We start from the raw sequence: 13,311 nt of genomic DNA on the forward strand, positions 1-13,311 counted from the left end.
AGAAAGACACATGGATAATACATATGACCATGTTCAAACTTTTAGGTCTTCAAATGAAGTTGATATTATACAAATGAGACAACACAAGGTCCTAATAGAAGGTCTGGTGAGTCACTGCTGAATATGTGAATAATAATAATACTGTAACTTGGAGTCAAAGATTAGTCACTGATTTGAGTGTGTGTGTGTGTGAGTGTTTATGCAGATGGCTGTGATCGCCCTGGTAAAGCTGTTTTCTTGTGCAGCTGTTTATCGGTAATTAGGCTACACAATAGTATGTGTGTGTGAGTACTGTGTGTGCCTGTCGTTTTGTATATGTGTGTGTTGGTAACATGTGTACATGTGTATTTTCTCAGTCCTCTCCTCTGCAGCACAGGAAGTGAAACTGGAGTCATGTGAGTCTATGTGAATGTGAGGCAGCACGCAAAGGAAGACGGAACCCCGTTTACAACATAACACACACATAGGAAAATTCATAGTATTCTTCAAACCTCACAGCCAACTCTATCTGTATAACTATTTAAGACCTATGGATGTTCTTTAGAATATTAGTACATGCTGTGTTTGTGTTCTATGTGTGTTAGCGGGTCAGGAGTGGCATCAGAAATAGCCTGACAGGCCCAGAGCGTAAGAGGAGGGGAGAGAGGAGGAAGAAGAAAAGAACAGCACAAACAGAAGACAAGAAAGTATGATCCTAAACACAGACACAAACACATCTTCTGTACCAGTGAGCTCAGTGACAATGGGTTTTACATGGGCGAGCATTACTGGTGTAATGCAGTTGAGCAACATGTAATTACTGTAATTGTGGTTGGAGTTTTGTCATTCAGCAGACAATGGTTATATTCCACAGCTGACTAGATGAGTGTTAAACATTACCCCCCCATTTGAGTTAAAATGTTTGTTTTAAACAGCATTTAGTGTTTGTGATATTACTGTAAAAACAGAACACAAACATTTACAGGCAATACTTACTCACTAAATGGCATCTCATGTTTTGTCACATAAAGCACTCTAAAAATAGCCTGTTGCTAAGTATTTAATTATGTCTGTGCCACTGTCAACATCACTTTATCATTTTCTGACTGTTGTCATGTACAAACTGCCGGGCCCTCTTATCTTTGGTCCCTATGTATTTTTGTTTCCTATATCCAATAGAGCTTGTGAAGATATATTGTTCTTCCAGTCATGCATCATTTGAAAAAAATGTTTTGCTGATTAGGAGCAGTGGAAATATTTGTAAAGATAACCCTGCAAGATTATTATTTGGTCGCTACCAACTCATTAAGGATATTATCTGGGTCTAAATGCTCCAATATTGTTCACCAGCTAGTCCCTAACTTTGTCTGCCTTCTGGTGCTGAGTAGGTAAAATACAGTGGGTAACAACGACACTATTAGTGCGATGAGAGTCAACCAAAACAGTAGAGTTGTGGGCCAGACAGCTAAACAATTAGCTGAAACTCACATAAAGCAAGAAGGGGTGCAGATTCAGGAGGTGATAATTCCCTGTAGGTTAAGAGTGTCATTTGATACACTGTTATTATAAAACTATTGATTAAAGCTGCTTTAAATATTGAATCAGTACTAGAGTGGAACTTTTAACAGTTGCAGATGCAGTTGCAAGTCAACAAACACACACAGACACACATACACAGACACACAGACATACACACACACACACACACACACACACACACACACACACACACACACACACACACACACACACACATTCACAACTTGTCACATTCATGTGACCTGACATGTGACCTGTGATACAGAGTTTAATCACACTAGAACTATGGATGGATTTCCTTTACAAAAACAAAACATACCTAAAGACTTATATGAATTTGGATCAATCTCCAGTCTTTCCTTACTTTCCTCTCTCCTCTCCTCCCCTTCTCTCTGTGGTTCCTGGCATGCCTCAGCAAAAGGCTTAAAAACTCTAATTTCATCACATGTGGGGAGTTGTTTCTAAATCACTCTACATGTTCCTTCCCTTCTCTGTGTAGCTCTCTGCTGCTGATCATACTCTGAAACTTGATTGGAGAACCTTCAGTCAGTGTTTCTTATCGTGCTGCTGACAAGAGGCTTACACAATTATTCCTTGCTTCAATGTATTAGACAGATTAGAAAGAGCGATATGGCCAAACTGACATGTGGGAAAAGGTTTAAAGATACTTGAGAATACTGTAATTTATGTTTTCAAGATTTTCAAAATAACAAAAAAAAACAAGTCAGCACAAATATGCTCCAGAAAAAAAGTAATAAGTAATTCATGGAAAAAGCCTTAATGATGCTGATATTATTCCCAGTTTTCCCAGTTTTAAGCGTGACCCTAGAACCCTAAAACTCACAGTTTGGATATATATTTTTCTGTTTAATGTTGTGTCAGTGTATGCCAGAGCTAAATAATGCTGAATCCTGCATCACCTGGCCACCCCCCAAATGTTTTGTACAACAGGAAATTGCACAATTGTCCCACAGAGCTTGAGCTAAAAAGTGATACCAGTGAGACAAGTGAGTCTACTGTTGTGCTTATTCTTATAATAGATGTTTAAATGTTGATGTTAAATGTAAAGCTAAATCTTGCTCAAAATGTACCACAGCTTACCTGCATTTGTAAATATTTTCAAACTAAATAGGGTAACAATGACGATGATGATGACAGTGATAATGGATGCAGGCTGTGTAGCTTATAGCATTTAATAATAATAATAATAATAATAATAATAATAATAATAATAATAATAAAAGACAATTCAGTGTCAATTTGTTTACATGTCTACCAATATTGTGGTTTGCAGAGATAATGTCTCTGCACAGATGCTATAATAGCCTATCACATTTTAATTTTTTTAAATTTTAATAGGCTTCGGTGGTAAAACGGGTTTTTTCAAGATCAAGGAACCAAATGATGGACTGATAACTGCCCCCTGACATAAACACATAAACCTTGTCGATATGTGGGGTTGGGTATCGAACACACTAACTTAGCACGTGAACATGCATGTGGGACGCCCTCGTACCCTCATCCTTCTCAGTGTAGCGGAAAGACCAAAGACCCACAACATGAAAATGGTCACAACGGAGTCTTATTATAGCTAATAACATAATAACAGGTTAGTTACTTAGAGAGGTCACGTAGGCAACGTGTCAAACTGTGAAAAACGTTCATATGGGACATGGCAGAAAAACCTGTAAAAGTAGGCTATGTCTCCAAACTCACCATTTCTTTGTACACTCCAATACGAGTTCCTGGTAAGAGGCAACAAACTGAAACTTTGAAGCCTTTTTACCAACACGCTGCAGTCTTTTCCATACCGAAGTCATAACTTCCTCTGGTGAAAATAAAACTTAGCAAACAGAAAAATGAAAGAAACACACGCACTCCTCGGCGCAACAAGAATCCAACTTTGTCCGCTGTCTGTCAGTTCCTTAAAAGGTCCTATTCTTTTGTTGCCGTTGCTGCTTCTGATGAGGATGAACTTCACGCAAGCTGCGACTTGCGCTCATTGGCAGTGTTGAATCACGCTCAGAAATGTCGCCATGTACCGAACAGAAAGAGCCGTATACAGAACTGGCAATTGAGCCAGAAGCAAAGAGGAACCGATCCCGCCCTGCTCGCTGTCATTCAAACTGTAAACTCCTGGTATAAATCTAAAGTGTCAACCAAACAACTGCAGCAGCTCACTGACAACTTTTCTCTCTCTTTCTGGCAGAAATCCACATGGACACAGCACCGCTTAGCCAAGCCTTGTTGTAATAAAGATCTACTGCCTTGAGTTCACCCTCCCTCCTTCCTTCAGTTACAACAGCCTGTAAGAGAGACGTCCAGGCACAGAGAGAGAGAGAGACAGGATATATGCAAAGAGTGTCCACTGGTGATGCAGCAGTATGCAAAGGTCTTTATCTTTGCTGCTTAGACTATGGGTAAAGGTACTGAGGTGACAGGCGTAGGCTACCTGTAGACTTTGATCCTCACTGTCTATGTCACTGGAACAGGCTTATCTAACTATTTCACCTAATCCGCTCTGTAAACTCATCTCCTGCAGGAGGCGTATGCAAGCGTTCATGCAAGTCCCAGTGCTTTAGCATGAAATACATAAAACACATTGTTTTTTTGTTTTTTTATTGGGCTCATATTTAAAACTTAGGTCACTTCCTGAGTTTCAGTCGCGTCATCCAGCGCTTTCCAGAAAAGTGTGTTTCATCCCGTTAACTCCAGAGAAATAGTTTCCATGGAGAGGGCTAGTTAGTGTGTGTTTGTGTGTGTGTGTGTGTGTGTGTGTGTGTGTGTGTGTGTGTGTGTGTCTTTACGCTAGGTCAAGGCACAGGGATTTTCCTCAGTGAGAGCAGGAGTGTATTTTTAGATGGGGGGAACAGGGATGGATGGATGGACAGAGGCAGCTGGGGTGGAGGAGTGCGGGGCAGCAGCAGGGGGAACAACTCCCTCATGACTCAGAGTTGGTCTAATATTACACTGTGGGTCCAATATTCAGAGGTGAATTATTGCTCTCAGTACATACAGCTTCCTGTTTTCAATATAACAGACCTGACCACTGTACTAATACATAGTTTATGCTTTTAATCAAACACAGACCTTTGTATTGTAACATTAAACTGTCAACACCTTCCAGCTCTTCCTGATGACATCCACTGCACTGTCCCTCAGTCCGACGTCTATTTATTTCACTCACTGTAGTGCACTAACAGCACTTACAGTAACTATATTGTGTGATAACAGCAAAAGCCAATAGATGGAAAACAAAAAGAGGCAGAGAAAGAAAGGAGCAAACTTGAAGAGAGACAAACAAGTGAGAAGACATGCATTGTGATAAAAAGATGGACGCACACAGCGAAACGTGCACGTAGACTGTCAGAGACACACGGCACATATATTCTAACAATAACCACAACATATGCTGATTATAAATAGAGAACAGCATGAGGCTGTCAACTCAAAACGCCACTCCCCTTCATTCTTGCCATCTCCACAGCAAATGGTTTTCCCCCACTCTGCAGGAGTGAAGAAGTTCTCTTGACTGGAGACAGTGTGTCCCCTGTTGGTCATGTTTTGCCTTACCATCCTCTGATTATATTTAATTCAAATGCAGAAAGAATGTACACTTTAGTTTTATTTTAAGATGTAGATACAAAAAAAAAGAAAGTAATTTACTGGCTTTTCCGAAGCATTTGCCCGTCTAGAAAAATATCATACATTTCGGTTGATTGGTGATTTAATCCAAGACTATTTAACTGTATCCACTGGGCAGACTGTCACTTTACTTTTTAAAACACAGATATTGATACTGTTGTCATATCGTTTCTACAGTTTTAAATGTTTTGTCTTGAAAAATCCACTGTGACAAAAAAAAGATTTATATTGAATTAAGGAGTTGCTTTCATTTGAACACTACCTACAGATAATACTGATGGAAGCTCACGATTTATGATTATTTATTGAAATCCTAATATGCCTGCATCCAAGCAGATTCCCACCAGAATTAACCTTGAGTTTGTTGTCCTCACAGAAAGGGATAATTTGCCTTATTTTTTTTCTCAGGTTTGTTATGAGTTTGGACTAGTGAAGCTGTATTTCAACATACATATTGTATTTAACCAAGAGAGGTACCTCAGTGAGATAAAAAAAAAAAAAATCTTGTGTCCTAGCTGAAACAGCAGCAGCACATAGAACGTAAAACATAGAAGTTACAAACAACTTCTATGTATTCTAAAATATAGAATAGGCAGCCAAGATACTACTAATATAAGCTACTGTGCATACATGTTTTGTTGCCTGTAATTCAACAGGAAAAGTCAGCTTGGGAAGTTTTACAAATGTCTGATTTTACAGGTAAGTGTGTATACTGTGTCAAATGCTCATACAATGAAAGAGAACAGATTATTGATTGAAAGCGCTTCTGTTCTTCAGTCAAGACAATAAATGGCAGAATACTGTGCGATAGGAAAGATTATCCTGCTAGATATACAGAACAGGGAGTCTGAAAAGTCTGGAATTATTGGGAAACCACAAACAGGGATCAGATGTATCAAAAGAGGAATCATACATGATTATACAATAATTATAGAAATATTCCACATAAATCAAATTCAATAACGAGAAAGCAGCATGTAGTAGCACGAAGATGATGAAAAAAAAGAGCAAAAAGCTGTTAACATCTGTTCTTACTTGTCTGTCTTGATTTTTTTCCTCTTGTAGTTGGCGTTATTTCTGCTGAGATATACAACCGATAGGAAATTAAGCACACAGGTAGTGCAAGATTAGAAGCTAATTAACAGCCAGTCAACACTGGTATGGATGGATGGACAGTATTACTGATACCCTGAGATATTGATTTGCTGTGATTTGGCCCATAGCCAGAAAAAAAATCTGGATAAGAGATATAGATAGTAAATAGGGCCTAAAGGTTTAGTAATAGACATGAAGTTTAAGAAAACAGTTAAGGTGTCTCAACAGCGCATAGTGCATGGAGCGTGTGTATCTTCATCAGGGAATATGAAAAGAGTCTTTGATCCACTGGTCCCTGGAGTTGCTGTTGGGTGGAGGCAGAGACAAGGACGAAGAGGACGGAGGCTGTGAGAGAACTCCTGTCTCCCCCTCATCTTCATCCTCCTCCTCAGAGGAACCATTATCAGCACTGAGTGAGGCTTCGGACAGGAGCGAGGAGCCCTTGTACTCCTGGATGGACTCATGGAGAGACCACAGCTGGCACAGCAGAGACATGTCGAGCTGACGCAGACCCACCTGTTGCACACAAACACAAAATATGTGTTCTGGCCATCAAAGATCAATCAATCAATCAATCAATATTTCTCTTTTGATACATCTGATCCCTATGTGTGGTTTCCTAGTCTATATCAACGATGTCCCACTTCCGGGATTGCACCGTTGCCAAAGGAAATGAATGTTCTCATTTAAAATCCTAGTGGCCACTGGCCTGAGGGTAGAAGCTCTTCCTGAGCCTCTCAGTGCTGGCCTGGTGTATCCGGTAACTTCTACCCGACCTCAACAGGGAGAAAAGGCTGTTAGCTGGCTGGTTTTAATCTTTAATGGTTCTCCTAGACTATTTCTTGCAGCACCTGGTGTAAATATCCTTTGGGCAGGTCAGGGCAGTGCCTACTGTGTGTTCAGCCAATCAAACCACTCTCTGCAGGGCCTTCAGTACCAGGCAGTGATGTTCCCTGTATATCCCATCAGGACTCTCTCAGTGATGCAGGAGTAGAAATTCCTCAGTATTTGAGGGGATACCTGGAATTTCCTCAGGTGTCTGAGGTGAAACAGTCTCTGCCTTGCCTTTCTTACCACTGAGTCAGTATGCAGTGCCAGGTCAGACCCTCGGTGATGTGGACACCAAAGTACTTGAAGCTGTCCACCCTCTCCACTAAGGACCTGTTGATATTAAGGGGGGTGTAGTTCCTTCCCTGCTTCTTGCCAAAGTCCACTATCATCTCTTTAATCTCAACATTTATTAGGTTGTTATCCATACACTAGCACGTCAGGGTCCTCTACTTCTTCCAAGTAGGCTAGGCCTTTTCATTGTTCATTCAGATTATACAAATGTTTTAATGACATAATGAATAACGAATGAGGAAAGTTTCATTTTTTTTTTTTTTTATTGGAAAAAGCTAGTAAGTGGACCTTGAGTTAAGATTTTGTCAAAATCATTTATCATCATAATAAGTGTTTAAATGCATTTTTGTGTGAAGCAGCAAAGAGCAATTGCACAGGTTTTCTCTGCATAGAATATTAAATGTGTGTGCTAGCTAGGCTATTTAGACAGAGGCAGGCTATTCGCAGACCACCTTACCATCTCTTTCCGCAGCAAAGCCAGAGCACCGTCCAGTCCGCCCGGTTTGCTGTGACCACGCGGCGCGTCCCCGCCACCCCGGCTGATGTCGGCCTGTATGCGCGCTCTCTTACTGTGTACCTTCTCGATGTCCCTCCACGACCCGCCGCTGGAGTTCAGGATGCCGCTCAGGCCTTTGGGCAGCGGCGGCAGCCCATCCACTGAGAAGACACCGCCCACCGGACAGTCCGCCGCGCTGCACCGACTCCCGTTCATCAGGACGCTGCACAGCAGACAACTCACTCAGCAGGAGACGTAAAGCTACACTTTATGCATGGATCGATAGGGAAAAATCACTTTCCAATGCGCATACAGTCTAATTTTGCTTCTTATATGCTGTCTCACCATCACCCAGAGGTGCTATTTTCCTCTCTCCCAGCAGCAGCGGTGTCCCAAGTCTTGGAAACAGGCTTTTCAAAGGCAAAAGCAAAATCTACAGTAGAATCAGTGAATTGCGAGTTAATGTCAGGCTTCCTGACTTTGTTTTGTTTCCTCTCCTTTGTGTGGTAGAGTTCACTGACACAAACAGCCCCCGGCTCCGCCCGGCAGTGACCGCGCCACGCCCCGGTACAGTCTGTTTTGGGAGAAAAGGAGACCGTTAGTGGTTTGTTTGCTTCAACTGGAATACTGCTGAGCCACGTTTAGACACAACACAAATAATTACACTCAATGCTATCGAACACTGACAACCTAAACTAGCCAATGTTTGGGTAGACCGGTAAAATGATAAATCGGCCACATAAATAACCAAACAAATACATGCGTCTATAATTTGATTTCCAGTGTGATACTTACGTTGAAACAAAGATGCACAAGTATAGCTGCAAACATAACTGTGATTCACAGGGCACATTTTAGACAGAAATGCACTTTACATGTTTATTGGTAGCCTTGGTACTTTTACCATTTTCTACCAATTTAACTTTATGGGATTGCGTTTTGCATTTGGCGCCCTCTTGTGGAAAGAAACAAACTGCAGAACTCCTGAACAGGCAAAGCTTTATTCAGGTACATAGTCGAAAAAAACTGCCTTGAACACTGAAGCTGGCTTTGATCAAATATGAAGTGATGTCTATTAATGTACAGTGCATTTGCTTTAGATGGTTTTAATGAATAAAGAATTATGAGTCTGACTGCTGAATGTTGCTCCGTTTCATCTGCGCATCACATGACTAATCATCATCACCATCCAGTATCAAATATATTTACAATAAAAACCTCAGAACTGCCAGCACACAATAACAGTCAGTTACAACAGAAATCCATCTCAGACTAAACACTAAATAGAAAATGCACATCTGATCAGAGGACTGGTGTGTTTAACAACATACCAGCAGACTATATATTTTAATAAATGACTTACAGCCTAGTAGTATGTTGTATATCAGCACGGACAATTGCTTGTGCAGACACACAATTATCCAGACATTTGTGCACTGGGGTTTTAGCTTTTGTTTGAATTTTGTGATTTGCAAATCCACATTTTTTGGATACTACTGAATAACCAATCAGAAAACATGTAGTTTTCCCAGATGTCAATTAGGTGACCATTTTGGATTAATGGATCGAAGCCAATCAACTAATAACTTAGCAGTCTTTTACCGTAGAATATAGATTAAATCTTATTTCAAAATGTTTTTAATGGCCAGATGGTTTTAAATTCATACCAATGATGAATGTGCGTTTAGAAATGTTCAGTTCTTATTATATCATAACTTACAAATTGATAAAGTTGACAGTCAAATGTTAAAACATTTGTACTTAAACATATTATGAAACAACGTAACATGATATTTCTGCCAGCCCTATAGGTATGGTAACTCAGGAGTGAACTTTTGACACTTTAATCTTATTTCAAGTGCATTTCCTGACTAATTTAGAATTCAGCTCTATGCAAGGATCCAGTCAAAGAGAGATGCTGCAATGCAGCGAACCAGAGTCAGTATTCCAGGACTGAGGCAAGTAGAAACAGCGTTCCCGTTAATCCAGGGTTTCAATCTTTGCCATGGTGGTTACTGGCTAAGCTCCTTGAGGCTGCGCAGCGAGTTGGCACAGCTGGCGATGAGGCTGCAGAGCTGGATACTTGACTCCAGGGAGGCCGAACTCTGTAGCTGGTTAGTGGCCCAGCGAAGTTTGGTTAGAATAGCTTCTTCAGCTTCTTGCAACACAGGTTGGAGGCCAGCGGTCTGTGGAATAACTGGGGGGCGAGTTGGTGTCAGGGCTGGGGTGGGGGCAGGAGGTGAAGGAGATGGGACAGCAGGTGGAAGAAGGAGAGCTCTCCCCCCCGCGGCAGCTCCCTCACAGTGCTCCGGTCTGGGCAGAGGAACTGACACACTTGCCTGACTGCTGCTGGGACCTTCATTGATTTCAGGGGCCTGGGACGGTGCAGTGGACTGGGCTGCAAGCTGTCTCTCTCTAACTTGGGACAACGCTGCCTGCGCATTCAGAGCTGAGTGGATTGGAAAAAAGACATTGAAAAAAAGCACAAATGTAATTTACAAAAGGCTTAAGGCAAGATAAGCAGAGATGGAGGAAAGGAGACTCAATAACATGTGCATTAATTGTGAAAGCGTGTATACCAGGGTTGTCCTTGTCAACGTCAGAGTCCAGCTCCTGACATGAGACACAGTAGTTTTTCTTTTGTTTGTCCTGGAGAAGAATTGTCTGGAAACACAAAACTAACTTATTTCAACATGTTACAAAACTCCACCTTTTCTACATTATTAAGGCGCTACCACAAACACTGCATAAAAATCCACTTCGCTCACCCCACACACATCACAGCACTCTCCCAGCATCTTGTATCCTTTGAGCAGGTAGTCTCCCATCAGCTTGCTGATTTTGTCTTGTCGCTCTCTGCGAGCCTGGATCACCTTCATCTCTGCCTCTGTTGGAGGCTCCCACTCAAAGTCCTCGTCACCTGGGATCAGTAACAAAGTGCTGATTTAATTAAACTTTGTCCCACCTACACAAACGCTGTAATGCTTTTATCTTTACAAAAGTCAGTGATTTTGCTGTGATGACACAGCCCTTAGCACTGCTGTGGCGTGTGTGTAGATGTTGTCTATTTATGTTAGCCCTTTACATATTTCATTCGACTTTTGCAAGACTTGTGCACTTTTTAAAACATTTGTACACCACTCGGTTTCGTTGAGGTGTCATAAAAGGTGATTAGCATTGCCGCAGTGCTCTGCTAATAAATTATGATAAGCTAGCTAGCAAACCAACCGGGCTAACGGTTATCTATACGGTGGTGACGACAAAACTTAGTAAAAATAAAATTACACACGATAATCACTGCCTACATTTACGCCAAAGTAGTTCTTTCTCGACAGCACAGGTGAATGGGAGAAATGTCAAAGTTAACTCGATAATAACCCTGATAAATTCACAAACCTCCATTCAGTGCCATGTTGCTTCAGTGCTACACGTTGTGCGTGATGACGTCAGAGCCGTCCAGTGTCGTCGTCGTCCTCTTCTTCTTTGAATAGTTTTCATTTGAGGCAGCTGGCATCCTTAACATTGCACTCTACTGCCTCCCTCTGGATAATAGCCTTCCTTTAGTAGCTCTCATTAAACCAAGTAGGCTAGCAATTTTCATTCCTACACACTGTCTCCACACTCTAATCTACTTTTAACACTGGTAATGTACTTGTCTCTATACTTATTTTATCTTTTTTTGTGATTCATTATTTATTTATTTATTGTTTGTATAAATACCCCCTCCACCAACTCCCGACATGATGAACCATAGCAGTCTAAAAACTGTACATAGAAAAAAAAAAAACACAGAAATAGTACAACCTACCCATTTCTCCCAACCCACCCCCCTGCAACCCAGGAATCCCATATGAATAAATATATATACAGTGCTCAGCATAAATGAGTACACCCATGCTAAATATGACTAAAAAGAGGAATAAAAAAATCATCTTTTAGAAATTGAACTTAATGCTTTAATTAAAAAAAATGAGGAAAAATCCAACCTTTAAGGACACCAATTTTCTTTGTCAATGAATAATGTATCGTAAAATACAGGGCGCATAAGTGAGTACACCCCTATGTTAAATTCCCATAGAGGCAGGCAGATTTTTATTTTTAAAGGCCAGTTATTTCATGATCCAGGATACTATGCATCCTGATAAAGGTCCTTTGGCCTTTGGAATTAAAATAGCCCCACATCATCACATACCCTTCACCATACCTAGAGATTGGCATGGTTTTATTTCAGTTAGCCTAATAGCTGGTTTGATTTGCATTGAGAGATGATTTAAAGAAAGCATCTAATATGAAAGATATATACAGTAGAATATTTTGGTTTTACAGTTTGGTACTGCATATTTTAAGTTAATGTAAACAAAGTTAAATGAGTCATGATTTTGTTTTTTTTGGAAGCAGAAATTCTAGTATTTTATTAAAATATAATCCAACTCTTAAAAGACTAATGGTGGTTGGGTTAATAGTTAATTATCCAACACATGGACAAACATGTAACAACACAAAAAATAAACATCAACAATGAACAATGGTCACATTTCTACTGCTATATAAACAAAACCTTTTTTCTAAACCTTGCAATTTGTACTGGTATATAGTATAGAATTGGGGCACTATGAAGATGTAGAGAAACACACAAAGAGACTGTGTTTGAATGTTTCAGTACCACAGAGACACAGAGGAAGTCCTTAAGTTTGGCCTCCCCATTAGTTAACCCTTAACGTAATGTAGTGAAAATCTACTGCATGAATTGTGTGTGTGTGTGTGTGTTTGTGTGCTTGCACATGTGTGTGTGTGTGTGTGTGTGTGTGTGTGTGTGTGCTCGCACGCGTGTGTGTGTGTGTGTGTAAAAGACAATGCATTGTAAACCTAATCTGAAGATGACATTGCATCCAAACTATAATCAGCAGAGACAAAAACATAAACAAAAATACCCACACCACATAATTCTTTTTTATTCACATAGAATTTTATTGTATTATGGGTTATTCAACGTGACATCAAAAACATAATCTGATACATTCCAGAGAGAAAAGGGCAAATCAAAGTAATAGGTGAGTGTACCACTGCAATCCAAAGAACAATGGTGTTTATGGGTTTCAACTGAGTTGCCATCTCTCCCCACTCATACTCATAAGATAAGAATTCTTATGAATAAGAAACATAAGAATTTTGTGTCTCTAAATGTTGGATACTAATTTGCAGTCTGAATACTTCATCTACATTACAGTAATTCAACAGCAAAAAGAACAACACAATCTGTGAGGGATTTTGATGTTACATCTGTTCGTGTATCCATACGGTGTGTTGAAAAGGTTGTTCCCTTCAGTTGCTCGGTTATTGTTGATTCATCACACCAGTCACATCCTTCTTCTTTTCTGTCTTGTGTCACTCCCCCTCGTTGTCTTCTTGTCATTCTGTGGGTTTCTTCTCAACCC

At 40.4% G+C, this 13,311-nt stretch overlaps 3 protein-coding genes across 9 annotated transcripts in view; all 3 read right to left on the reverse strand.

Annotated features, from left to right (window-relative positions):
* The window catches only part of LOC144527897 (EH domain-binding protein 1-like protein 1), a 28,411-nt gene extending 24,388 nt beyond the window's left edge, over positions 1-4,023 (reverse strand). For 3 of the 7 annotated variants that reach the window (XM_078266223.1, XM_078266225.1, XM_078266224.1), the window contains exon 1: positions 3,235-4,021. In XM_078266223.1, the coding sequence (XP_078122349.1) occupies positions 3,235-3,338 (104 nt within the window). In that variant the 5' untranslated portion in view covers positions 3,339-4,021. Of the gene's footprint in view, positions 1-3,234 lie in introns of all 7 variants that reach the window. The other 4 variants (XM_078266221.1, XM_078266222.1, XM_078266226.1 and 1 more) reach the window with 4 other exon arrangements.
* A 1,102-nt stretch (positions 4,024-5,125) lies between these two features.
* On the reverse strand, positions 5,126-8,402 carry fam89b (family with sequence similarity 89 member B). Its single transcript, XM_078266229.1, has 3 exons — positions 8,222-8,402; positions 7,838-8,099; positions 5,126-6,774 (listed from the first exon to the last, which is right to left on the reverse strand). The coding sequence occupies exons 2-3, from the start codon at positions 8,090-8,092 to the stop codon at positions 6,517-6,519; spliced, it is 513 nt and encodes a 170-aa protein (XP_078122355.1). The 5' UTR covers positions 8,093-8,099; positions 8,222-8,402; the 3' UTR covers positions 5,126-6,516.
* A 461-nt stretch (positions 8,403-8,863) lies between these two features.
* znrd2 (zinc ribbon domain containing 2) lies at positions 8,864-11,355 on the reverse strand. Its single transcript, XM_078266401.1, has 4 exons — positions 11,273-11,355; positions 10,645-10,796; positions 10,456-10,540; positions 8,864-10,325 (listed from the first exon to the last, which is right to left on the reverse strand). Exons 1-4 carry the CDS (start codon positions 11,286-11,288, stop codon positions 9,889-9,891), a joined length of 690 nt encoding a protein of 229 aa, XP_078122527.1. The 5' UTR covers positions 11,289-11,355; the 3' UTR covers positions 8,864-9,888.
* Between the last annotated feature and the right edge of the window lie 1,956 nt (positions 11,356-13,311).

This window comes from Sander vitreus, chromosome 13 (assembly GCF_031162955.1).
Source record: "Sander vitreus isolate 19-12246 chromosome 13, sanVit1, whole genome shotgun sequence".
Taxonomy (NCBI): Eukaryota; Metazoa; Chordata; class Actinopteri; order Perciformes; family Percidae; genus Sander; species Sander vitreus.